The sequence below is a fragment of the Colletotrichum siamense genome, assembly GCF_013390195.1.
Source record: "Colletotrichum siamense strain Cg363 chromosome Unknown KSG_Cg363_contig08, whole genome shotgun sequence".
NCBI classification, from domain to species: Eukaryota; Fungi; Ascomycota; class Sordariomycetes; order Glomerellales; family Glomerellaceae; genus Colletotrichum; species Colletotrichum siamense.
The window spans coordinates 590,918-617,250 of NW_023501021.1; the positions used below are offsets into that span (position 1 = coordinate 590,918).

The 26,333-nt window shown below is 51.6% G+C and overlaps 8 protein-coding genes across 8 annotated transcripts; 3 read left to right on the forward strand and 5 right to left on the reverse strand.

The window, feature by feature from the left end:
• Positions 1-308: 308 nt before the first annotated feature.
• On the reverse strand, positions 309-2,128 carry DYNC1LI2 (Cytoplasmic dynein 1 light intermediate chain 2; the record flags this gene model as incomplete). Its single annotated transcript, XM_036643630.1, has 5 exons — positions 309-455; positions 510-1,186; positions 1,234-1,327; positions 1,378-1,760; positions 1,822-2,128. The coding sequence occupies 5 exons, from the start codon at positions 2,126-2,128 to the stop codon at positions 309-311; spliced, it is 1,608 nt and encodes a 535-aa protein (XP_036490394.1).
• Positions 2,129-2,848: 720 nt separating this feature from the next.
• On the forward strand, positions 2,849-3,942 carry Rbmx2 (RNA-binding motif protein, X-linked 2; the record flags this gene model as incomplete). The annotated part of the gene is made up of 2 exons (XM_036643631.1): positions 2,849-2,904; positions 2,967-3,942. The coding sequence occupies 2 exons, from the start codon at positions 2,849-2,851 to the stop codon at positions 3,940-3,942; spliced, it is 1,032 nt and encodes a 343-aa protein (XP_036490393.1).
• Positions 3,943-4,150: 208 nt separating this feature from the next.
• On the reverse strand, positions 4,151-5,469 carry apg-14 (SVP1-like protein 2; the record flags this gene model as incomplete). The annotated part of the gene is made up of 4 exons (XM_036643632.1): positions 4,151-5,071; positions 5,120-5,217; positions 5,270-5,308; positions 5,361-5,469. 4 exons carry the CDS (start codon positions 5,467-5,469, stop codon positions 4,151-4,153), a joined length of 1,167 nt encoding a protein of 388 aa, XP_036490392.1.
• A 1,519-nt stretch (positions 5,470-6,988) lies between these two features.
• On the forward strand, positions 6,989-8,409 carry CGCS363_v011784 (Septin-like protein spn3; the record flags this gene model as incomplete). The annotated part of the gene is made up of 6 exons (XM_036643633.1): positions 6,989-7,061; positions 7,147-7,263; positions 7,319-7,406; positions 7,457-7,594; positions 7,644-8,111; positions 8,163-8,409. The coding sequence occupies 6 exons, from the start codon at positions 6,989-6,991 to the stop codon at positions 8,407-8,409; spliced, it is 1,131 nt and encodes a 376-aa protein (XP_036490399.1).
• A 682-nt stretch (positions 8,410-9,091) lies between these two features.
• On the reverse strand, positions 9,092-10,082 carry Tmbim4 (Protein lifeguard 4; the record flags this gene model as incomplete). The annotated part of the gene is made up of 3 exons (XM_036643634.1): positions 9,092-9,583; positions 9,653-9,826; positions 9,906-10,082. The coding sequence occupies 3 exons, from the start codon at positions 10,080-10,082 to the stop codon at positions 9,092-9,094; spliced, it is 843 nt and encodes a 280-aa protein (XP_036490398.1).
• Positions 10,083-13,814: 3,732 nt separating this feature from the next.
• On the forward strand, positions 13,815-15,542 carry CGCS363_v011786 (Sphingosine N-acyltransferase-like protein FUM18; the record flags this gene model as incomplete). The annotated part of the gene is made up of 4 exons (XM_036643635.1): positions 13,815-14,061; positions 14,227-14,540; positions 14,591-14,878; positions 14,928-15,542. 4 exons carry the CDS (start codon positions 13,815-13,817, stop codon positions 15,540-15,542), a joined length of 1,464 nt encoding a protein of 487 aa, XP_036490397.1.
• A 5,077-nt stretch (positions 15,543-20,619) lies between these two features.
• CGCS363_v011787 (uncharacterized protein) lies at positions 20,620-20,974 on the reverse strand (the record flags this gene model as incomplete). Its single annotated transcript, XM_036643636.1, has 2 exons — positions 20,620-20,802; positions 20,867-20,974. 2 exons carry the CDS (start codon positions 20,972-20,974, stop codon positions 20,620-20,622), a joined length of 291 nt encoding a protein of 96 aa, XP_036490396.1.
• Positions 20,975-22,546: 1,572 nt separating this feature from the next.
• Positions 22,547-24,361, reverse strand: CGCS363_v011788 (uncharacterized protein; the record flags this gene model as incomplete). Its single annotated transcript, XM_036643637.1, has 1 exon — positions 22,547-24,361. One exon carries the CDS (start codon positions 24,359-24,361, stop codon positions 22,547-22,549), a length of 1,815 nt encoding a protein of 604 aa, XP_036490391.1.
• Between the last annotated feature and the right edge of the window lie 1,972 nt (positions 24,362-26,333).

The window sequence follows — 26,333 nt, forward strand, 5'->3', positions numbered from 1 at the left end:
CTGACATGCTAGATGGAAATAAAGCAGTCCACCCCAACTCAACCGCCGCCAATCTATCGCTTCTTTTCTCTTTACTTTGATTTTAGCCCTCACCCACCCTTTGGCAAGATTTTCCCCTTGCCGTCCCCAGCTTGCCCTCACATCTTCGCCAAAATATGGTACACACGTCTCATTCAAAAACTAAATTCGCCCCAGGAGAAGAGGGAGTGGTAGGTCAAAGTCTGACCGATTCCCCATGCTTAAAAAGAGGGTAGCCTCGTGAGATGAGGCTTTGTAGTGTGGTAGTGTATGTCGTCTCAAAAGGAGCTTCAGGAGCCGTTGGTCGGTTGCTTGCGGTTCATCAGACCGCTAAAGAACGCCTCCAGCTTGTCGTTGTCCATGTCGTCGGGGTTCTCGTTCGCGGTGTCGGCCGGCGGCGTGGTCGGTTCCTGTGCAGAGCTGTATGCCTGACGGTCCTGTGTCTGTTAGTCTCCGCACCTCATCATCCGCAAGATCCTATCAATGCTCACCTTAAGCCGCTGCACCATGTCGTCGGCATCCACCTGGATGCCTCCCATGTTGAACTGCACAGGTCCGATGTGCTGGCTGACCTTGCCGTCGCCCTGGCGCAATGTGGCGCCGAGGTCCGGCTCATCCGCGCGCTGCTGGCCCGTCCTTGACTTGGTTGCGTCCGCCTTCTTGTCCTCGGCGCTCCTGCTGCGGTACTGCTCGAGCGTCTGCAGACTGGATCCCAAAAACTCCTGCGTATCCGTCGACGACATTTCCAGTTGCGAGGGGTCAGCGTCGCGGCCCGCGAAGGAGATGGCACTGCCTGCGCTGCTGAGGTCGCGGATCCAGTCCTCGTATGGCGCGACAGCGGAGGACCACACCTCGCCGTTGTAGTCACCGTCCGCCTTGGCCTTGGTGACGATTTCGAGGCCCTCGGTCGTCATGGGTGGGGAGGGGAAGGTGGATTGCAGGTCGTGTGACCAGCCTTGGCTCGTGGTCTCGACGTCGAAGCCGTCGCGCAGTACGCGGATCTTGCCCCAGGAGTCCCAGTTCGGGGGCACGAGGATCTTATCCCTGTCGATCACGTTGTGCTTGAGCGGCTGGCGTTTTAGGAGAGAGGTGATGCCTAGGCTGGAGTGTACAAGGCTCGATATCGAGGAGGGGACGTTCGGAGTAGTGTAGATGAGGGATGCGCCGTCTACAGAAGTTAGCTTGATGCCTGACAAGATTGGAGGGCGAACGTACGTCTTAGTAAAGCTGTTCGGAGGTACTGAAGAACTTGATCAAAGTCTCCCTCCTTCCAACCTTGTGTCTTTTCCAGCTGCTCCATCTTTTCCGCCTGCGAACTTGTTAGCCATTGAGTCGTTCCTGTGCTCGTCGAAGACTCACATTTTGGCAGACCACACACAACGGCAGTCCGATACCCTCCTCCCACTCACCAGGGCCAAGAGGCAACGCGACGTCTCCTTCGCTGGTCGTCGCCCCTGTGCCGTCGAGGTTGGTCGAGCCGCCGCCTCTACCCCTGTCCCTCCAACTGACCATGAGCTCCTCCATCGCCGCTTGACACTCGTGGCTCGAGTTCTCAAGAATGCTCCGCATAAACAGGATCCATTCCCTTAGTTGCCGCATCCACATGTGTGGTGTAGACCAGTCCAGGAGAATAACCATTAGGGTATTCGGTATCGTCTCGGGAGTGATTAGCGGCTGGATGAGTTTCGGGAAAGCTTCTGACGGCGTCGACAGCATGTAGAGGGAGATTCTCGCCAGGATGTCTGTGCAAGCAAGTCAGCGGTCAAAGCTACGAGGGCTAAAGATAAACTTATTCCAACGCACCTTCTTGGTCGGCGTCTAAGACGTCGTAGTAAGTGTAACCCAGAGCGAAGCTGTTTGCGACAGGCGGTGTCTTGGAGCTCTGGCGGTCCAGGGTCCGCTTCTCGCTGCTGTGCGACAGCGACTCGATAAACTCCCGCTGCGAGTCGGGCGTGCCGCCAAGCACGATCATGTTCTTCTCCGGTAACCGCTTGCCGCTGGCGACGTTGTCGAGCATGGAGCTCCAGAGGTCCTTCTTCTCGCCATTGCGCCCGTCAGACCCCGCCGAGGCCGAGGTGTACGTCGACACCCTGTTTGCACTTGCCGTCATGATTGTGTTGATCCGCGAGGACGCATGAGGGGAAGCGATTGGCGGTGTTGGTGGTGGGTGCCTCGGTTGTTGCTGCGAGCGGTGGTGTTGTCGTGGTGTTTTGTGGTCCTCGGGGGGAGGAGGTGGGTTTGGCAGTTGACAGCTTTATGCAATGGACAAACAAAACGCGTCGTCCGTCGTTCGGGATCGCGACTCAGGGGAGGATGGTGAGCTGGCCTGGGATCACAGGACTGTTGGAGGCGGACAAGTGCTTTCGAATGGGAAAGAGAAAGTCGGAAAGACGAGCAATCACAGCAATATTATCACTAAAGAGGCTACAGGTCTGCCTCGAGCAGCTGGGCTGGTATCTTCAACGGCCAGACCAGCCAGTTCATGCCCCCTTCATCAAAGTGTCGGGGAATTTGGCAGCGCCGGACCGGCTGTTTTCCCGAAGCCTAAATGTGCTGTCATGGCACGGCACAGTGCGCTACCGAAGTGCCAATTTAGGGGTTGTCTTTGGCGCTCGTTGGGGGAAATGACGCACTGACGCTGCTACGCGAGCCACTTTGTCGGCCCGCGGTGTGTGGTGTGGTTGTGTGTGTGGAGCTTGCAGCTGCAGCGAGCTCTGGACGTCGCTTCCTTCAGCCTTGCAGTTGAAGCTCGTTGCGCCAGCCTTCTTTTTGCAGGCATACATCAACATCTCGCAAGCAGGGAGCGTAAGCCCTCGGTTCAGCTGCCAAGATGAACAAGATCCGCGCGATTCAGGAGCTCAACAAGAAGGAAATTGAGCATGGAATGTAAGTTTTCACCACCGCACCTGTGCCAACTCTTGTCCGTCCGCCAGCTAACAGGGAAACAGCTCCCCCGAGGGTTCCTGGCACGTCGACTACCGCGACACGGCGTACATCTACTTCGGCGGTCTCCCCTACGAAATGTCCGAGGGCGACGTGATTACCATCTTCTCCCAGTTCGGCGAGCCCGTCTGGCTCAAGCTGGCGCGCGACAAGGAGACGGGCAAGTCCAAGGGCTTCGGCTGGCTCAAGTACGAGGACCAGCGCAGCACCGACCTGGCAGTCGACAATCTCGGCGGCGCGACGATCGGCAGCCGCATGATCAGCGTCGACCACGCGCGGTACAAGTTCCGCGACGACGAGGACCCGGACGAGGGCAAGGTGGACTGGGAGACGGTCGCGAAGCTGGAGGGCGGCGACGGCGGTGATAAGACGGACGAGGGCTCCGAGGACGAAGAGGAGGAGGAGAGGCCGCAGCTTCCTGAGGAGAGGGAGCTAGCGCTCCTGATTAGAGATCATGATGATGATGACCCGATGAAGGAGTTCTTAATCGAGGAGAAGAAGAAGGAGATCCAGGAGGCGTTGGCGAGGAGAGGGGACAAGTCGGAGAGGAAACACAGGCATCGTCACAGGTCGCATCGGTCACACCGGTCGCGGAGACACGATAGCGATGAGGAGATGAGGGATGCGGATCGAGATGAGGACAGACACCGGTCCCGGAGGTCGCGTCGCGACGAGACGCCGGACGATAGGGACAGGCGGGACGGAGAGAAGAGCTCTCGTCGGGAGAGGCGCCGGGGTGACTCTCGAGAGCGAGAGTCTACGAAAGACGACAGGAAAGACGATAGGAGTCGGAGAGATAGGGATCGTTCAAAGGACCGGCGGGATCGGGACCGCGGCGGTGATGAAGATCCCAGACGGGAGCGGCGGCGCCGTCACCGGGATGAGTCCGAGGAACGCTTCCATAGAAAGCCAAGGGATCGCGACGAGGAGCCACGGCACAAACGGAGAAGCAGGAGCAGATCACCGCAGGCTCGACGATAATATAAACTCTCGCCAATAAAGCGCTACTTCGCTGATACCCCATAGCCTAATTTCTAGCACAAAAAAAAAAAAAGGCGATGCTACCGCTGATACCCCTTGATGCCTACAACCATGATGACAACCATGATGACAACCAGTAAACGCCGTGCCGTGGCCGTGAACCAACATTTCCCAAAACATTTCCCAAACGCCTTGCGATCAGGGGTGTCTAGCCACTACCCAAATATCTCTTCCAGCCTTCCCGTGTAAGATAACGACGTCCGTCCTCGCCCTTGGCGATAATGAACTTCTCCCACCTCGCATCTTGGCCCGCGCCAATAACCACCAGACTTTCCTCGTTAATCCAGCCGATGAGTCCCTTCTGCGGTCGTGTTGTGCCAAGGGGAGTCTGCTCTGAGAGGGGGAGGCTGCCCATGAACGGGTCATCGCCGGCTTCGAATGGTGCGGATGCGAATGAGTAGACGTCTGAAAACATTCTGGGCATCAAGGGGATCTTGCCCAGAAACCCCCATCGGCCCTTCCCGTCATCGCCTGGTCTCCCAGCGAGAATGCCAGATCCTGCCATTGATGCTGAGGGACTTGTTGGAACAACGACACCCCTCTTTGGATGGGGGACGTCGAACACATGCAATGTAGACTTGTCTGACGTGCAAGCCACCTTGGTGCCCTCCGGGCTAAATCCAAGAGAAAAGATGGTTGCAGGATCCACGCCTCGTCTCAGCTCAGCCACTTTCGCGCAGTTGCTCGTCGCGAAGACTCGGATCAGCGTACCCTGCTCGCTCGCCGTAGCCAGCGATTCGCCGTCGGGGCTCAGTTGGATGGCTCTGAGTGCTGAGGAGTGCGCGGGGATGATGCTAACGTTGCCAGTGCCAATATCCACGAGCTGGACCTGGCCAACTGTTCTACCTGGGAACGCAATAGTCTTTTCTGAGAGGCAGCAGAGACCAAAAGGGTTGTTTGTGGTCTCATACACGGCCTGGAGATCGGGTGGTTTCGCAAATGAATATACGCGAACGCTGTTTTGAAGCGCGACGACGATGCGGTTGCGGCCAATACGAACGCCTCTTACAGGTGTTAACGAGGAGATTTCCATGGCCACCTTTGATTTGAGACCGTCCCAGATGATGGCCTGTCATGTTTAGCACTCGGTCTTGCCAGAGCGAGGAGGAGCACGCACTTTACTAGAACTGAACTTTGGCTGTCTTCCGCCGCCAACAAGTGCGAGATAATTTGTGGTGCCCATCATCTCAACGAGGCCAATGCCTCCATTAAAATCTGTCAAAAAGTCTCAGTCTTGCTCATGAGTCTGAATGTCACGGGCGCAAACCTTTAGAAGCCTTAAGAAGACATGATTTCGTGTGAAAGACTGCGCGATGTTAGAGACGGGGCCTCCGGAGGCAGCAAGCAAACAAACGTACTGCAGATGCCTGTGTTAAGGCCGACAGAGAAGCAGCTCGCATCGTTATTGAATGAAACCGACAGAACGACCGTGGACGGCGCTGTCTCGATAGGCGGCCGGGTATTCATCGTCGGCGAAGGGAGATGACGATGGGCCCTCTAAGCCGGTGTAGCAAAGTGATGCCGTGGCCTGTGTGACGACGCTGAGGGGCGCGGTTGTAAGGGATGGGAATGCAGATGCAGATGTAAAGGCTGGGCGACCGAGCCAGTATTGTGCTATTCGTCGAAGCTATTCGCTATGATATCATTCTTGAAAGATGTTTCCCACGACGTGAGAGGCCACTGTAAGCTGTTTGACGATGAGCTGGAGTCTCTTGAACGATGGCCTTGTCGTTGCTTGAGCGGGTCGCAGTCAGCTGGACAGCCGAGTCAGGAAGCTGTGAGTGCCAACAGGGGCTGCTGATAGGTGGACGTGCTGGCTGCAGTGGACAGCGGCCTGGTCAACACTTGCGCAGAAGCTGTTTGATGCGATCCTTGATTTGGTTGCTATTCAGGGCGATGTTCACAAACGATCCCGTGGTCGGTGTCTCAGCAGAGAAGTCAGCCTGGGACAACCGTTATGGAAATGAGGCACGTATCATCGCTTCCACAGCGCCGCAGGAAGTTAAACCATTGTTGAGATGAAGGGACGGTGTGATTAGAGCACCTGCCGTGGCTTGTCAGGTGGCACCGGCCAAGCCGGCAGCCAATGGCTGCAGCGACGCGAAACATGTTTGGGCTGGCAAACAGAGTGATTTCAACGCGCTGCGACCAGGCAAGTGCACACCCGACAGCACAGGCAGAAGCACCTCAGTGTGTCTGCCCACTGTCTGCCCGTTGGCAGTCTGGCCAACAGTGCACCTCAGCTGCAGCACTCATCTGCCACTGACAATCGCCCAGCTTCGGCACGGACCACGCAGAGTCTCGTGACCTGTCACCTTCTTTCCCCCAAAATTGCCCGAGGATACCCCGCTGTCTGTGCTAGCCCCCAAGAAGACTAGCGTCAAATTTTGGGGAAAGGAGCGTGGGCCGGGGACTTGCTGTCCCCCTGAATTGGGCGTGCAGGAGCCAGCAGCGTTGGCCGTCAATTGGCTGAGATCGCCTTGGGACCTCCTGCCGCAACATTTTGTGTGAAATTGCATTTTCCAACACCCGTCGGTCAAGACCCTCCCGTCCCCTTTAGTGCTGCACCTGTGCACCTGCACCTCCCGTCCTAAGTTCTGACCCCCCAGGCCAGTGTCCATTGTCCATTCCACTACAACGACACTTGGGATCCAGCAGTCCTTTCGTTTCGTTCCGTCCACACGACACGACACGACACGACTGACGTTCGCTGTCCCCTTCCAATTGCCAACATCACCATCCTTTCTTTCTCGCCGTCGTTGACCTGGTCGACGACTCCTTCATCCGACCGCGTGCGAGTCTAGCCGTTACACCTCAACCACCGCCGTATGTTTGTCCACATCCCCTGAATCCAGTTGCACTCTTTGCGTCTGGCCCCCATCAACAATTCCTCCCCCAACCTCGACTGCGAGAAGCCACCACCGCCTCAGTCCATCTGCCACCCCTAGGATTATCCAGCAGCTGACCACCAACACCGCTACAGAAGATGATGCGCAGAAAGAAGAACGTGAAGAAGGGAATCCAGTTCTGTTTGATGGTCTGCGGAGCATCAGGCACTGGTACGTTCGAATCCCCCCCCCTACGCGGCCAGCCTGTGTCCACTCGATCTCCGAGTCCCGTCGACTGACCCCGATACCCTTACAGGAAGAACGACCTTTGTCAACACCCTCTGCGGCAAGAGTGTGTTGGGCCACAAGGAGTCGGACGACCCCAACAGCGCGTCTGTCGAGGACGGTGTCAAGATCAAGCCCATCACCGTCGGTACGTGTAACCCGCGTCAGGCCATCCAACCACCGCCAAACTAACACCCACATAGAGTTGGAGCTGGACGAGGAGGGCACTCGCATCTCCCTGACGATTGTTGATACCCCTGGATTCGGTGACCAGATTGACAACGAGGCCAGGTACGCCGCTTAGCCAACACACCGCTGCATCTCTTGCTAATTTGCCGCAGCTTCTCCGAGATTGTCGGCTACCTTGAGAGACAATACGATGATATTCTGGCCGAGGAATCCCGTATCAAGCGTAACCCGCGATTCAGGGACAACCGTGTGCACGCCATGCTCTACTTCATCACCCCCACCGGTCACGGGTAGGTCCAACGAGCCTCATTCCCCATTCGCCGATGCTAACATGTCTAGTCTCCGTGAGCTTGATATCGAGCTGATGAAGCGCCTCGCCCCCCGTGTTAACGTCATCCCCGTCATTGGCCGTGCCGACTCCCTGACTCCTGCTGAGCTGGCCGAGTCAAAGAAGCTTGTTATGGAGGACATCGAGCACTACCGTATCCCCGTCTACAACTTCCCCTACGACATTGAAGAGGATGATGAGGACACGGTTGAAGAGAACGCCGAGCTGAGAGGCCTGATGCCGTTCGCCATCGTCGGCTCTGAGGAGGTTGTCGAGATTGGCGGCCGTAAGGTCCGCGCCCGTCAGTACCCCTGGGGTGTTGTCGAGGTCGACAACCCGCGCCACTCCGACTTCCTCGCCATCCGCTCCGCGCTCCTCCACAGCCACTTGGCCGACCTGAAGGAAATCACCCACGACTTCCTCTACGAAAACTACCGTACCGAGAAGCTCAGCAAGTCTGTTGAGGGCGGTGCTGGAGTGTACGTCTTGACTGAGCCCCTTTCCCTGCATCACGCACTGACATGTCACAGTGACTCGTCCATGAACCCGGAGGACCTCGCATCGCAATCCGTGCGTCTCAAGGAGGAACAACTGAGGCGCGAGGAGGAGAAGCTTCGCGAGATCGAGATCAAGGTCCAGCGCGAGATCAACGAGAAGCGACAGGAGCTCCTGGCTCGCGAGTCGCAGCTCCGCGAGATCGAGGCTCGCATGCAGAGAGAAGCATCGGCAGCAGCGGGCGGCCCGGCCGAAGCCAACGGCGACAACGAAGCCAACTAATTCACCCTTGGCCCTGCTTATGGTTACCCCGAAACTGCGACGTTGGTCTTTTTCTATACTGGCGTTGGTTTCCGTGCTGTGTTGAAAGAGAAAGAACAATATTCCCCTACCCTGCGAGTTCGTTTCTCTGACACGAAGATAAAACCCCAAAAAGGTCTACTACGAATGCGACGACTGGGAAGAGGCTACCGGTTTGGTAGAGGCTGTGGACGGAGGCGGTGTATAGTCTCGAGGCGGAGCAGATCTTTCGGGCGAGGTCGCGGGCGGGATGAGTGTGTAGGACGTCTGGATTATTGTTACCCGTCGATCTGCTACTCTTATCCCGATTACACAGCCCCACCGCATCTTTCCGGCTGTGCCTTTGTAGCCCTTTTACTAACGCCCTCATTTTCCTTTTCTATTAGTGGACTTCTAATGCAGATATCAAATTACTTTACGGCTTCATCAACCAAATGTGTCACTGAAGTGCGCGTGTCTTGTGACGTGGAGCCAATCTTGTGTGTGTTACTACCTGATCTGGTATTACGAATAGCAGCAAACACTCAAAGTCCCGAACCAGCAAAAAGAAACTATCCATACACTACTATGAGAACGCAAAAGCACCATTCTATTAAAACCATTTTGTCGGCTTGCAAGTCCAATCTCCCTGTTCATCCTCCACCTGGTGACGACACAGTCCAGCTTAGTTGTTCTGCTGGCTGTTGAGGATCCTCAGAATAGCCAGGAACAGGTTGATAATGTCAAGGTACAGGCTGATGGCGGCGGCAATCTCCTCCTCGACGTGGTGCTTGCGCATGACGAGCTGTGTGTCGACGAGGATGTAGGCGCTGAAGATGAGGGCGGCGAGGCCGCCGTAGATGAGCTCGCCGGTGGAGCTGTAGGGGAAGAAGGCGGCCATGAAGCCGAAGAGGACGAGGCCCCAGAGGGCGCCGAAGAGGTAGGGCATCCAGGAGGTGAAGTCGTACTTTGTCTGGCAGGCGAAGAGGGTGAGGAAGACGAAGATGCCGGCGGTGAGGACGACTGCGTTGAGGACGATTTCGGTCTTGTAGAAGGAGACGATGACGGAGATGGTGTAGGCCTCGGTGAGGGTGAAGAGGCCGAGGAAGAGGAGGTTTGTCGGGTAGGACTTGCGCTTCCAGTAGGTGAGGAGCATGAATACTATGGAGCCGAGGAGCTGTGTTAGGGAGAAGCATGTTAGCTGTTGTGAACGTGAGGGTTGGAAAGGGCGGACGTGAGAACGTACGGATGCCCAGACGAGGCCTGGGTGAGACTGGATCCATGTCTTGTAGCTCTGGCTCCAGAAGCTGAGGGCGGAGACGATGCCGGTGGCGATGAGCTGGACGGTGAGGATCGCGTAGACCTTGCGGATGAACTGGTTGCGGATGTCGGTTGTCGCTTCGGCCACGGAGCCGCCAAACTGTCGATGCGTGTTAGTCGTTGCATGTCGCGATGGCGCGGTGCGACGCAGGCGAGGAAGGGAGGAGGAGGAGGCTTACCTTGAAGTCGTCGGGGATGTCATCGTCCTGGCTGCTGCGCGGGGCGCCACCGCCGAAGAGGCGATCGGTGTCGGCGGCCGCGGAGGCTTCGGCCTGGTAGGCGGGGGGCGGCTGGGCGTAGCTTGTGCTCTCGTCCGGGTCGCTCGTCGGCGCGGGAGTGTACTTTGCGTTGGACATTTTGGCGGTTGCTCTCTCTTTCGTGTTCGCGCTACTGTGAGAAAATCAAAAGGGGTTTGGCGATGTGGTTGCGAGAGTTTGCGGTGCGACGAGGAGGTGGAGGTTGGAGGGGAAGGTTAGCTGGAGGCGACGGGTGTAATGGAAGGTCGTTGTCGTCAGGATCATGTGGGGAGGGTGCAGTGGTGATGCGACCGGCGATTATGAGATTGTGGCTAGTGGCTGCAGCCTGGAGCATGGGGTAGAGTGTGGCGGAGTCGGAGGTGGGGTCATGTGATGGGGGAACTTGTGGCGTTGGTATGCACGGGGAGAATCTTCAAGGTTCTGTTTTGGTTTGTGCAAGGCCCCGTTATGCTGGGTAGTGTAGTCAATTATACCATATACTATCATATGCAGAATATGCAACTTGAACTCCCTGCCACCTTGTCGTCTCGTTCGTTCCTGAACGCGCCCCCTTGACAGCAAGCACGAACGCTAAAAACGGCCGCAAGGCAGGGGCACGCTTCTTGCGCTTTCTGAATGATTCAATTTGGGCGGACAGGCTTGGCAAACGCGTGGTCTGATGTTGCCATGTCGGGTAGCAGTTGCAGCAGCCAGCAAGCAGGCAAGCTGGCTGCACTATCCTGCTGCTGCCCCTCACTTCTTGATGCAATCGCGACCGCCACTTCTACTTTGCGACAACAGGCAGCTGTTGTTCTTCAGCGAAAGAGAGATGGGATGAAACGCGGCATCCGATATGTCAGTGTAATGGTCTGGCTGACCTTCCGTGCATGGAACATTTCATGTGAGGAAGAGGGCTAATCCTTTTCGTTTAGGGGGGGGGGCTGTCTGTGATGCGAGGTCCGTCCGTATTCGTCTGGTTTATTGTACGGATACGTAAGTGCAGCCTCATCATCACATTTTTGGGTTGGTGGTGCAGACAATAGATATGTCGCGGCTCAATAACTGATGATGACGATCCTTTTAGGGGGTGTCATCATGGACGCAAAAGAAGGTTTTCTACCTTAGCACGGAAGGATTGGGATAGGAAGAGCCTTGGGGAGTGACATCTTGCGGCTCTCTCGAATCTTGCGCTGGCGATTTAGTGTTCTGACGGCAGTAGGCCGACTCGCTCTAGAGGCGACTTTGGGAGAGTGACGATTGGTTGGAGGGGGCGTGTGTGGTGTGTGGGCGCGGCGGCTAAAGGGGTTGTGTACCTGAGAGTGACAGCACCCGGCCCGACTGCGCATCATCTCCAGAGCGTGAAAAGTCGCTGGCTGGCCCTCGCGGCGGTGGTGGACGTGCCTGCCGGAGTCGGTGGACGGGACGGGTTGACCAAACATTGTTTATCGGCACACTGTTTGGTTGCACAGATGGGATTTCTGGGAAATAAGGAGCACTGAAAAAAAATAAAAAAAAATAAAAAAAAAAAAAAAAGGGGTGGCGCGGGAAGAGCTGGAGCAACACGGACACCCAGAAAGAAAAAGCAAAGAGAGAAGAAAGTGATTGACAGGGGGCTGGTATATGCCAAACGGCGATAAGTTGATAAGGCGCTGGGGTGGAGGAAAATCACTTCATTTTAAAGTGAACGGGCAACGAAGATGAAGATTGTCCCCTACCACCGTTTCCTCGTCGCACTGGCGAATTGGCGTCCGTCCCCCCGCGGAAGCCCGACGTCTTTTTTTTCCAATAGCCGCCAACTCTCTGTATTCCGTCGCATCGACAGGGAAGAAGTGGTGGTCGTAAACGAGATTCAATGACAATCCAATTGGGATCAATGGCTCGCCAAGGTCGAAACTTGTTGAGGAAAAGGACGACCCGCCACTGCTTGTTTTTTCCCCTCCTTTTATTTTCCCTGTCTGTATCCGTAGCCTGTAAGTACGCTACGAATACTCCTGGAGTTCTTGCGAGTGCTTCGCTTCCTCTCTCCACGCTCAGCAGCAGCGGCCCCTCCCCGTAGCATGTCTAGCGTTCTGTCCCGTCCTTGGCCCTTGGTTTTGGATATTGCTGTTGTGTCTTTACCATGTTGCTGTTCTGCACCCCCGTCCATCTGCCGTAAGCCCAGTTTTTCGTCTAAATAGGCTTTAATCATTGGCGAGTTTTGGGAGCCAAAGAACCAGACAACGACGGTAATGGATTCCGACATGGACGAAGGTCACGGAGAAAAACGTGGTGCTTTGCACAAATGACACTGGCGGCGGATTGTGGACAGGGCCAGTGGTAGTCTCAATTTTAAGCTCCGTCCAATTCCACGGCTACGGCTGCAGGTGCAAGCAATGGGCACACACACACCCGGCACACACTGGACAAGACAAGGCGGCGGCGGGATAGGGGTCCCCCACCATTCCCTCCAGCGTCCCTCAAATAGAGAGAGCGAGCGAGTACGTACCTGTTTCGTACCTTGATTTCGTCCATTGAATGGCGGAAGCCTGTGCAAAAGACGAAGAGGAGGACCCCTGTGTCACGGTTGGCCCCTTTGGTATCCGTACCTGCTCTGAGCACCTGGGGCCCTTTCCCTTTCCCTCTTCTGCAAAGGAAAGGTCGCAGGTTGCCCACATCCCTTTTTTTCCCTTCCCGCCGCCCGCCGTCTTGTTGCTCCCTCTGCTACCGTTTTGCTTGGCTGCGTTGCTCACCGCCTTTGATGAACCCTCGCTGCCGCTGTAAAGAACGGGCGATCTGTGTGTGAGCTAGACCAACCCAGTCTTCCCCCCTGTCCTGTCCCAATGGCAGTTAGCCAGGGGGGAAGTCGAATTGGTTGACGGTCAGTGGCCACCCTTCGCGGGCGGCGGTCGACTGGAGGGCCCGGCTGCTTCCCTCCCCGGGGGCTGTGGACATGGATGGGACTGGACACCACTCACTGGGCCTGGAAGGCGTGGAAGTGGAAGGGTGGAAGGCTACGGCGCGGTGCAAGGTTCAATTGTGGAGTGGAGAATTGCGAGGCGAGTGGTTCAAACTTCAGCGCTGCCGTCGTGGATGGTGTTGCACCCTTTCAAATCCGCGTACCTTGTACTTAGCAGCTCGCCAGATTTCGAGCTAAACATCCACACGCGGTAGCAAGAAATCGCTCGCAAAAAGTACCCTCGACTTCTTGTTCCCCCCACCCAACACCCAACCCACCTCGCGTCTCTCATCTTTCACTCTCTGTGTCTCTTTCGCTCTCCAACGAGTCTCCAGTGACCGGCAGGACGCAGCAGCAGCACCACCACTGAGCGCTGAACGAGAAAAGCACACCTTACACGGAGCACTTCTGCTGCACGCCCTATCCCGGCAGCTTTCTGGAGCAACAGAGCACATCCCGGTCCATCCTGGCCCAGTACCTGTGTCCTCCTGTCCAGAGTTCCAGGTCCTGCCACCGTCTCCAAGGTTCGGTCTGCGTCTCCATTGTGTGCGACGCTGCCCTTACAATCCCATCTTCTCGATCTTCAACCTCCCTAAAACCGACCTGGTCGTTCGTTTCCTCCCCTCTCCCTCCCCTCCCCGAGTCCACGAAGCAGAAAGCGCCCCCTTCGACCGAGAAGCGCTCTGCTCTGCACCACCAACCAAACTCGCGCCTGCAGGGAATCCCTTCCACGACCGCCCGCGTCGCTATCAACCCACCGCCGTCAACCAACCCGGCCTTGACACCACGGAAAAAGGGACACTGCCTCTCGTCCTCCGCTCACCGACCATCACGGTCTTCCCCGCGACCTCAATCCGAGCCGTCGCCCTCCCAAATCACCCCATTGAGTTCCAATTGGGGCTCAGTCACAACCCAACATGGCCGACACCGCCGGTTATGAGGCGGCATCGCCAGTCTCCCCAATCTCTCCCGTCTCCCCCGTCTTCGACAAGCACAGCTCCAAGATCAAGCGCAACGCCAGCACCAAGCAGCTCAAGCTTATGAACGGCCCCCTTTACCAGCAGGGCCACAACAACGTCAACGTCGTTCTGGTACGAAGGGTCAGGAGGAAAGATGACAGCGCCTGGAAGATGCTGAGCAGGTGGATGGTCGAGAACCAAGTCGGTATGTCTGCGTCTTTGTCCGCCTCCTTTGCTCCCAATTACCCCACACACGCGCCCGATCTCAAGCCACTGCCGGAGCAGCCCTATGTTCCACGGCAGACGATTGCTTCGAGACATTGTCTCCATGTGTGAGGTCGCAGACCATGCTAACGGTCGCTGCTTTCAGGTCTCTCCTTCAACCTTCTCGCCCTCCTCTTCCTCGCCCACTTCTGCATCCCCAAGGCGCAAGCCCACACGATCAAGTTCTTCACCCTCTCCTACAAGAACCCCGAGACGGGCCTGTATGGCGCCGGCCTCGGCGATGCCTGCCTTCTCACCTTCTGCATCATCCTCTTCACCGGCCTGCGCGCCGCGACCATGGAATACGTGCTGGCTCCTTTGGCCAAGGGTTGGGGCGTCTCGAAGCGCAAGGACCTGACGCGCTTCAGCGAGCAGGCCTGGCTGTTGATCTACTACCTCGTTTTCTGGCCTCTGGGCATGGTCAGTGGCCCCAATGGCATGGTTGCGCAACGCAAGCTGACATTGCATAGTACATCTACAAGACGTCGCCTTACTGGCTGAACCTGAAGGAGCTCTGGACGAACTGGCCCCAGCGTGAGCTGACCGGCCTGAACAAGTTCTACATTCTGGCGCAGTGGTCTTTCTGGCTGCAGCAGATCATCGTCATCAACATTGAGGAGCGCCGCAAGGATCACTGGCAGATGTTCACGCACCACATCATCACCTGCTCCCTGATCTCCGCCTGCTACGGCTACCACATGACCCGAGTTGGTAACTTGATCCTGGTCCTGATGGACGTTGTTGATCTCTTTTTCCCTGTATGGCTTACCCTCTCCCAATTCACACCAGCGTGCTAACAATGCGCAGCTTGCCAAGTGCCTGAAGTACGTCGGACTCAACACTCTCTGCGACTTCATGTTCGGCGCCTTCGTCGTCTCCTGGCTCGTCGCCCGCCACATCTTCTACGTCATGGTCTGTTGGTCGATCTACACCGACCTCCCCGAAGCCATTCCCGAGACCCAGGCTTGTTTCTCTGGCAAGGCGCCTAATGTGGCCGGTCCCTTCCCTGCACCGGAGGGATCCATGACATGGATGCTTGAGCCCTTCTACAAGTTCGACGGCACTGTCTGCTTCCCAAGCGTGATCAGGTGGTCTTTCCTCATTCCCCTCCTCGCCCTTCAGGTCATCACCATTGGCTGGTTCTTTATGATCATCCGTGTCGTCATGAAGGTTCTCCGCGGCGGAAACGCCGAGGACACCCGCAGTGACGATGAGGGCGAGGCTGAGGAGGAGGCCGACTACGTCTACGAGGAGGCTCAGCCTCTCGAGCAGGAGGTTGGTGTCGAGGACCTGGACCTCAAGAGCTGGGAGCGCAGATCGGGCATCAAGAGGCAAGCGAGCGCCTCCGGCGTCAGCCTGCCGGGCCACAGCGATCGCAAGGAGCTTCTGGGCAGAATCGGCTGCGAGAAGCAGGTCGACTAAATCAGCATGATGGATACTGCAGTCTTCCATGAAGCATGCAAACGAGGCGTCACGGGGATGGGAGAAGACAAAGACGTCCGGATGTACAAAGCTGGTGTGGGAAGAAAGGAGTTCAGAGGCGATCGTACTCGGGCCGGATAGGTACGACTGCCGCATTACTATTTGCTAGAAATTCATGTGTGCCACACGCCTGGATGGCGGGCACCAACACAGGCATAGATGACATTTGGTTTGCTTTATCAAGACAAAAAGGGAAAAAAGAGTTGTGTGCGCGGGAGGTCCGGGAGAGGATCCGTCCCGTCGCATTGGGATCTATTCACACAGTCGGACGTATTGAGAAATGAACCAAAAAAGTATTTTGAGTTGATGCATGACAGAGTGCGTTTGAATGGTGATGTTTGATGATGTGTACTTTGGTGTATGCGGTTGATGAGTGCGCGGGGCCGGTGTGGGGTCCGACGCCTAGTCTCCGTGCCGGAAGCCGGTGATCGCCGGCGGAGCTGGCGACTACCTACCGCGCTGGAAGTCAGGGTGTGAGGTGAAGTTGGCTTGCATTGGTAACTGAGCCGCCTCGCAAACCTCCCTCCATCCTCCAGGCCCCCAGTTACATGCAGCTTTCTTACATTCCCTCGTTGACATATAATCTGCTCAGAGGACATGAGAAAATCTTTCCAGACCAAATACCAGGGGCTCAAAATCATCATCTACACCCTTTTCGCCAGTATACGGCATCCAATCTCGGTTGCCATACAATTTGTGGGTTGGCCGTGGAATCTACGGGTGCTATATGCCACGAAGTGTGTGTCTCTGTCCGGTTTCGTTGCTGGTAGTTGATGATTTGGGGAGTATTCATTGGACGTTTGGGGATGTGGGCGAAAGTGGCCTTGGCTGAGGAGTTGTAAGACCTGTGGCGGGCTTGAGGATGCATGTTGGTGAAGCTAGTAGATATCGCGAACTCTATGTCCGGGCCGTCATTTCGATATTGCCTTTGACGACCAGTCTACTAGAGAGGAGGTGATTTTATATGAGATTGTCTTGCTCAGTATGGTTGGCGTCGGTTGTAAGTCTCAGCAGCTGGGGGCTTACGGGCTGTACTCTAAGAAGTATATATATGTAGGAGAGTTCACTTGAGTTAATGTTCCGACAACCCAGCAATCGGGGTTGTGTACGTTCGGGCAGCGTGGCAATTCGGTTCCATGATGCTTTCGGGGACATCGGGGACTGGCTTGACATATTTTGCAATCTCGCTAGTGAATTTCCTCCAGGAGAACTCGTCTATCTCTTAGCGTTTCTCTCGTCCAGTGGCATTTAGTGACTATTCTATCTATATAACGTTCAACTACACACACGTCTTTATTAGAGTGAAAATCTTCATATAAGATTAGAAAAACTCTTAATCTAATTTGATAAAAAGCTGGGTTATCTTCTGCGACCGCAGTCTTCATCAGAGATAGGTGAAATTTCGTTGTTTGCATTGAACGTCCTCAGAAGTAGGTATGCTTTGAATAGCTGGTGTGGTTTAACGTTTATGGTGCCATGGTGAGAATAGCGTACCCAGCATCACTTTCACATTGCACAATGGTCACGCGGTGACGAGGTAGGCATCTTCTTGAAGTCCGACGCAGGTAGATATGAGCCGTTAGAAATAGGTCCGCATCCAGGTCGCGTGCTTGGTGCGCTGTAGACTGGGTATAAATTCTCGGGTCTGTATGCCAGGTTCTTCCCGTTAACTAACAGGGCAATGGTGACAGTGTAGGAAAGCAAGCGATTTAGGCTGTTGCGATTAACTCCACAACCGAATGCTAGCTGAGCTGTTTTGTTGCAGGCACTGTCAAATGGTTTCAGTTTTGTAGCCTCGAGCCCATGACTTTGTCGCTCATTGTCTTTAGCTGCATGTAATTCAAGTTGGAATACCCGGACGTCAGAGATCGGGACTGTTGTTCTGCTAACTGACTGTAGGTTGGATCGGGTCTTTGCAACTGCCTTTGATGTGCATGTATCTGGGCCTAGTTGTTAAGTATTTTGAAGTTATCGAGCTGTTGGAATACCAGATGATCTTTGTCGGCGCACACGAGAGAAGAGCAAATTGAAGGGTGACTTTATAGCTGGATGTCGGTCCTTGAGCTGGTCAGTCTTTGCAGGCTGCAGGCCAACGCTGATTATGTGCTGTCATAGCATCATCGACGAAGACCACGCTCCCTCCCGCTGCGACGTAAGTATAAAAGGCTCTACCACTGTGCCGAGCTCAAATCCCGGCCAAAAGGGAAAATGAACTTGCACAATGTTTCGTTAGTAGACGATGCGTATGAAAGACCTTTATCCCAGAGTATCTAGAAACCAGATTGACCCTGTGATGTCTAAAGCTATGGCTCCAGCTGGTGGCTTTAAGTCCCCACCCCTTGCAACGGAACCCCCCCACAACAGAGACGCGTCAAAACGCGACTTTTGCATACTACACTACATAGGTACACCTTACTTCCTATAACTTTTCACTACTATAATAATCAAAATAAATTCTTTTAAAAATACTGAGGTATTTATTATACCCTTATATACCTCCTAGTACTTTACTAACGCTATTATAGTAGTATAAAGTAGTTAGCCTATCCTATAAGCTTCATATAAATAGGAGGTGCTATCTATAACGATCTATTAACACTTTACTAACGCTACGTTAATATAAGAAGTAAAAGAAGGTTAGTAATACTTCTCCTCATAGTAGGAGTTATCCCTTATATTATAAGTACTTATATAGGGCTCCTTTAGCTTTATACTTAGCTACTAATATATCTAACTCTTCACTAAATATATCCTCTACGCTAGAGGTAATACTAAACCCCTTAGGAGGAAGTAAATAGAAAGCTTCTTATACTATAACCCTATTATAAAGACCTTAAAGGCTTAGAAGCTTAATATATATTAAAAAAATATAATAATTAATAATATAAAGTAGTTTTTTAAGATTATAGCCCTCTTAGAGGTTAAGAAGATTCTAATAAGTCTTTAATAGAATATAGATAAAATAGGAATTATAGAGGAGGTATAAAAAGATAATTTAGTATTAAGATATTCTAAAAAGCTTTCTATCTTTATCTCTAGTTTAGATTAATATATTTAGATAACTATTATTAAGTATATCTTAATAGATAGTAAGTATCTTAACCTACTTATTATCTTTAAAAGGAAGATTATATAATAATAATAGTTCCCTAATAAACTAAATAACTTTACTTCTTAGTTCTTTATATTATTATAGAACAAATAGATATTAAATTCTATAGGTATTAAGTAGCTAGAGAAAGTATTTATCCTATTTATAGCAGATAAGGCTAAGAAGTATTAATTTAAGCATCTCTTTATTATAAATAGCTATAGAAGCTACATTTTAGATAACTTTATATAAAAGTACTATATAAATAATATCTACTTTATATACCTACTTACTTATTTATTATATTTTACTTAGCTACTTAATATATCTATATTCTCACTTCTAAAAAAGGTCTACTAATAGTACCTTAAAATATATAACTATACTCTTAACTCTATACTAATTAGAAAGTAGAACTTTCTATATTACTACTCTTATACCTAAAAAGACACTTTATAGCCTTAGATTATTAAAGTTAGGTAGAAAGTAATAAGTATATAGCTAGTAAATATCGCTAAGTTAATAATAAGTTAGTTCTTCTATATACCTACCCTTATAGATATTCTATAAACCTTAGTATAATATAAGAAGTTTATAGAGAGTAAGATTATTTTTAAAAACTATATAATAAAAATATTAAAGTCCTCTATTAATCTAGTATTATATTAATAGCTTTTTTATAAGGGGATAAAGTCTAAGCTAAAGAAAGTTAACCTTATTATCTATATCCTATTTTTAGAGAAGATTAGTAAATAATTAAATCTTAATAATATAGCTATAGCGAATAACTATAAGATTATTAAGTACCTTAAAGTATAAGTTAAAAAATATAAACTAAAACTATATACAAAAGTTAAGCTAAACCTAAATAAGCAGTTTATAATAGTTAAATAGATTTATATAAAGAAATAAGAGGTTTAGAATTATCTAATTAAGTTAGAAATAGTATTAATTAATAGCAAATCATTAAATAATAATAAGAGTATAAAATTATATATTAAAGTTACGGATTCATAGAGAAATCGCTATTTATAACAATATATAATTATAAATTAGGGCTGCAAAAAGCATGCGAAATCGCATCTCCGTTGTGGGGGGGTTCTGTTGCAAGGGGTGGGGACTTAGTATAGTCTTTTGGTATACGACCGAGGCAAAGCGGACGGACGCTGTTAAGTGAGAATTCGGTGAGAACTTGGAGCTTGCGCTTCAACGGTTGGACTGCGTTACGAACTTAAATTCCGGTCTCAGAGAGGATATCTGCAATCCAGAGATTAAGACAATTTTTGGTGAGCAAACATCATCATTCCAAAGGATTGAATTAAAAAAAAAAAAAAAAAAAAAAAAAAAAAGGTCTATTTATCAAGTGACTCATGAGTTCCTGGTGGAGATGCGACGTTGGGAATCGCTGGAGACAGCTAGTCGCGATGGCGGAGCGTCCAATGGTTAAGGACGGGAAGAGTTTCGCGGTTAGTCGCACAGCACAAGTTGGGTTGCAGGTTATGTTTTCAATAAAGATCAAGAGAGCGCAGTTTTCTTTATCTCATTGTCTAAGATCTGTCCCAAAAGACAGTGCATGCTCTAACGGACCATCCCGGGTGGAAATAATTCGTTTCCACAGCTTGACGACGGAGGCTGTTCGGGAAGACAAATCTTTCTTGTAGAAGGGCTCACGCTCTCTTCGCAAAGATCAGACATCTAGTTGAATACCCCCAATTGAAAATACGCAGGGTGAAGACCAAAGAGACAACGGAGACAGCTGATGCAACATAGTGACACAGGTGGTATAATGCATAAGATGACATGGACCAGGAACATTGAAATGTTGTACTTAGCAGTCCATCTATTTAACTTCGAGTATTTCCATAACCAGCAGAGATCCATTGAAGATGTTGACATAAGATCTTGGCTACATTTCAAATGTACAACTCAACCAATTCTCCTAGCATATGTACCTCTGAGCCTCTGTCCTTGACCATCCAAATTAGAAGACAAGTCAGTGTAGTGCTCGCAATTCGCCTTTAAAGTAGTATCTGGGACCTCCTCACCGTCCTCAGTCTTGAAAAGGAGTCTTGCACAGTCGGCATCAGTGGTGGTATAGCTCATGATACACTCATGTTCAATGGGTATGCCTGTTGGTCGAAACCAGATCGCTCAGAGCGCCGTGGAAACTTACACCGTTGATGTTCCGCGGCTTGTCGCTACAAATTACGCCTCCGAAAGCCTTGAAAATGTGGACGGCTGCAACGAAGTCAGGTCTGTTGACGTTCAAGCAGTTGCACATGTAGGCATTGGCGGTTGCCGCGCTAATGTGCAAGAACAATTGTTAGGTCATTCAAGTCTGAGAGAGAAAAACTATTAGAGCTACTACAAGGCAGCGAGACAAAAGGACCGAAAAACTTCATGATTTGCGGAGTATCCTAAAAAGATAGAAGTGTAACGATCTCGGTGATTTATTGGACTTGGAGGACTCCTCTGGAAAACGCTGGTGGATTTGTATCTTCACGACTATAGTATGTTGACAGATCCATGCCCCAGTGACACATCCTAAGTAAGAGGGCTAGCTACAGATCCAGATTCCTTTCACGGGGAAGACGAAGATTGGAGATCATCAGTCGAGTCAAAAGTCTTCCCTGACTTGGACCCTCTTAGGAATTGAAACTTTCGACATCCCATCGAAATATTCATCATTCATTAGTTATTACAATCATCGCCAGACCACTGTTCGCTCATTACGAAAATGAAGACACCGAACCTCGTTACCGCTCTCACTCTTGACGCAGTTGCCTACGGCATACCTGTTGCCGAAGACCCTCTTACCGAAGAGCTCATACCAGCAGGCAAGACATTTCCCTTTCCTTTTCGAATCTTGCAGTCAGAATCTAATAATGTACAAGCCAGACACTTGGTCCCCCGCACTGGCTGGTCCAATGAGTCTTGGGAATCTTGCTTCCATCGACTGGGCCAGTGGCTTGTCTGATCCATGGTCAACGTAGAGCAATGACCACAACGGCACGCCAGACATCCAGCCCTCAGCCGACAACTCAGGTACGCATCTGAAATATTCTTGATGGCTTTCACAGGTAGATCACAACTTCAACTACCGTACCATTTTGTTGTTACATTGTGCTGGTGCCTGATCTGTTCAGGTCTTCATGGATCCATCGTCGCCGGTGTGCAAAATCTGCATAACGCCCTCGCTGTTCTTGCTCACGTCTTTGAGCTGGAGAAGACATACGTCGCCCTGAAAAACGAGGCAACGATCCTTCCTAGCGACAAGTTGCCTTAGTTCTGGTTTACATTAGCACAGTCCCTCATGGTTTGGTCAGAAGTTGAATATTGGATACAAAATCAAGCAGTAAGGTAGGTACAAATATTGACACCTGATAAAATCAAGATTTTGCTATCCAGGCGGGAAGTAGGCATCAACGATACCAAGGGCAATAAACAAACATGATAGCGACGATAATAGGAACAGGGACGAGAGGTACGATAGGTACAGAAACTTGCTAATATAAGATAAACAATTAGACCTAGTATGTGAGTTATACGCCCGGATAGCAAGACTCAATGTCAATATTGCCCATTGTTGTTCAGGGGTTCGCCGAGTGAGGAACAGTAAATGAGACTAGCATAGTGCACCACAGTGATATGGAGTAGTTAAGTCTCTTAGTTGAACGTAATCAACTTCAATGGTGCATGGAATGTGATACTTGGAGGTAAGGGTAAGGTATTTTTCAGTCAAAGAAATGGTTTCTGTAATTGTTGTACAGATAGTGATACATGAACGTGCTGCACCAAACGCCACAGTAATGAATACAACGCATCTCGCCTGGTCTCAATGACAACATGCCCATCAATACCAGTCTTTGAATACAAAACGCCGCTTCGCACTGGCATCCCGTACCAAGCCATTTAGCCGAAGGCTATCGCAGACAGACGGTGCTGGCGGCCACGTCTTCTGATCTTCATCGTCATAAATAGCGTCTTCATCGTCGCTGTCGTCCCAGTACGCGGCCTGGCCTTCAACCATTTCCACTGTATGCGAAAGCTGACGACGCGGGCCTGCTACCTTTCGCCACATCTTCAGAGTCTTGTCGACTGCCTTTACAAGATTGGCGCAAGGGAGGTAGACTTCATCTTGATAATATCCCGAGTCAATCTCTACCCTGATGACCACCTGGTCGCCCTCGACATTGTACCGGAACAAGAATCGTCTCAACTCAGATTCAGCCCAGATCTCCATAGTCTCCAGCTTTGGCATGCGTAGGGCTACACTTGCAGCGTCGCGGAGCAGCTGATAGGGTGACACTTTGGAATCCCCCCGTCTCTCATATCGGGTTGACAGAGCCACGCGCCTCAGGTTCGGCCAGGGCGCATCCCCCAAAGCGTCTTTCACTGCGGGATCTTCCAAAGCCCGTGCAAAGAAGTCTTCGGCGTCAACTGCGTTAGACAGGGAAAGTTCTTGGAGGTTGCGGCAACGCAAGCTGGCTGCCACAGCGGCTGCCACGACCTTTTTGCCAGTCCGCACCTCTGGGGGAGTTGACACGCCCATTTTCTGCATCTCTAGGTACTCTGAGTGTGCTTCGTACAGAGAGAACGACTCTATAGAGGATGGCAGTTTCCGGAGTAGAGCTTTGTTGGCTTTTTGGCGCTGCTTGACGTCTTTGCCGACAGCTTGCATGGGCTCGTAGACAACGCGTTCGAGACCTGTCAAGTGCTTCAGGAGCTTCTTGATGGTCTTTGCTGTGAAGCTTCGCGTTGTGCTTCGATTCACCACAAGCTGATGAATGAATGGGAGCGTGGGCAGTTTCAAGTCGATGTTCTTGAAATGCAGGAGATTGCCAATGACGCGTTCTTTCTCGCCATTCGGATTTTCGAACAAGTACATAGCTGCGGCCGGGTTCGTCATCACAGTTGTCATCATCCCTGCAGCTTGTTGGATGTGGTCGTTGCGCAAGTAGTGAGCATCGTGTTCGACGTCCGGAAAGGAGTGATAAAAGTCGCTTTGGGAGCCGGCTCGTATCTCCAGGCTGAGCCTGTAGTAACATGAGATGTCGTCGTTCCAGTCTTTGAGGGCCAAAAAGAGTTGCTGTAGGGCGATTGTGAAGCGGAGATTGTTGTTGTCGATTTCCAGGTCCGACTCCGGTCGGCCGCATACCAAACAACTGTATTTACCGAGCATGATCTCGAGGGTGACGTTCTTGAGCAGTGTCCGCCGATGGCCGGTGACAATGGCTTCGAATGTCGGAAGCTCAGAATCCGTACGAGAATCATCCCATTTGAGGTGGAGAGACTTGAATGTGTGTTCCTCAATGAGGACCTGCCAGTCTGCACACACACTTGCCCAGGACGACAACGCCGGCTTGTTTGAGGGATCATTGATGAGGTCGTCCAGAATCATCCGTCGGATTTCTGCGGGAAGCTTTCTCCATACTAGGCGACTGAGAGGTGAAGGCTCGCTTTCGCTGGTCTTGTTATTCTTATTTTTCCTCTTCTTATTCTTCTTCTTCTGCTTCTTTCTGTCGTCGTCATCGTCGTCGTTGTCGTTGTCTCTGGGTGAAATCGAGGTTTTCGTCTTGTCCTTAGTCGATTCCACGATCTCGGGTCGCGGGAATGGAGGTTTCAAGTTGGTCGTGACGCTGCCAGGGCATAAACTTGAGAAAAACATTGTGGCGCCTTCCAAGATGTTGGCTGGTGTATTCGAAATGAGATGGAATGAGCAGCAGATAAAGAGTCCCAGGTCGCGGGCATCACACTTATAAAGATCATGTCCCTCGCTCGAGGGCTTGCAACGCTCGCGCGGCGGCGCGTTTCGCGTCGTATTTCGCGTAAAGTGGTTGCCAGGGGCTGGCCAGTGATGCCAAGGGTTCAAGACATTACCACACACAATGATGCAGCCGAAAGTCTGTTACCCTGCTCACCAGCCGCAAAAAGCAATGAAACTCATGAAGTCAAGTAGAGCGGAATTCAATTCGTCGTGAACCCCCAGTCTCTCATATGTACTTGTGGGGCTGAAGCAACGAGCTTACAAACATTCAGGGGCTGCATGGTACGTTGCTGATAGCGCAGCGGCATCGCTATCTCCTGTATTTGAACACACGTAGAAACACTGTGTCGGCGCAGCCGGATTTGGGATTGAAGTAAGAAAAGAAAAAGGAGCGCGTTCGCGCAATTCAGCCCACGGCTCTGGCCAGCTTGGCATAAATAATTAAAGCTTCTGTTGCTCTGCTTTTTTCTGCATGACCACCTCACTTACAACCCGGCCAACGCTTAGCATTACAACATAAAATTTAGGGAATTACTTCAGATGAAATAGTCTAAAGCTCGACGGGGTTTGAAGCCTAGCTCCGTTCATCGCACGCAATGAGAACAGCTCGCGAACTTGGATTTCCTATTCCATCAAATGCCAAGGACGCCACAGACCCCTTGTGCGGAATAGAGCTAATTAGTACACACCGAGCGACGCTGAGGAAGTTTTTAGACCAATGAGAAACTTTATAGACTCCAGAATTGGGGTAAAATCGGAGCGTGTTGTAGGTAGGACTCTCTGGTGTCATGTGGCATTTGATAGGATTGAAGGTCCCTCTAGGTGTTAAGTATTCATGGTCGGCTACGTACCTACATAGTGCTTCCGATGACAAAGGTCGAATTACTTACTACCTACCTAGGTAAAGCAAAAGACTGGAGACGCTGCCGCATCCTTCCCGCCAACCCGCCTCAGCTGCCTGGATGAGAACGCAAAGCCGCCCGGCTTTGCATTTCCACCACCAGTATCCATACGTGCTGCACTGAGTACCTGCAACCCGCGCAGCGCACTGGGCGGTTGCCCATCCTGAAACCTCCACAGCAAAGCCCCGAGCGAGCCAACCCATATCGCTCACCTCCCAGAGGAACTGTACGCAGATGCAGTGCCGGTGGACTGCTGGTAAAAGGCGTGCGAGATTGCTATAATCAGCAGAACTTTTTACTTTTTTCCTTGTGGCAGAAAAAGATACAATCCGGGGTTGATGAGAATAGGATACCGTAGTGTGCCAATGTCTACAATGTGTTCAAACTGCACACATCAATGTCTCAGTAGGTAGGTGCCCAACGTGCAAAAGAATACATCAATCGATAGCCCTTGATCAGGCAATGCGATACACTTAAGCTTATTCTGCACGCATTGCACACGCATCGAGCATCGAGGTGTCGAGCTGAGAAGTGTAGGCGATGGGGGAGGGGATTCACTGAGGACCACATCAATCATGGGGCTCTCGGAGATGGGCCTGTTGATGACCCCCGAAAGATCGAGAGAGGAAGAGCGACGTTTGATTGGCGATGGCACATTCAAGGCAACCAACGCTAACATTGGCGAACCAAGGCACCACTCCCCAAAACATCCAAGTCGGGTATTCCATTCTTGCCTGACCTTCTTGCCTACTTTCCCTGATGTTCTTTTGCGAATGCGTCCGCCATTTAGAGGAACAAAGTTAAAGATAGTCGATACCTCTGTCCCTACCTTAGGAATCGAGACAACCCCTTTCCCTGCCCCGCACGCAAACAACCAACGCCTTGTCTTCTATCTCAATATTAAAAACTTCTCAGTATAACATCTTCTCACACGTTCATTATGTGTTAGAGCTACGAATAATTAAGGGCAT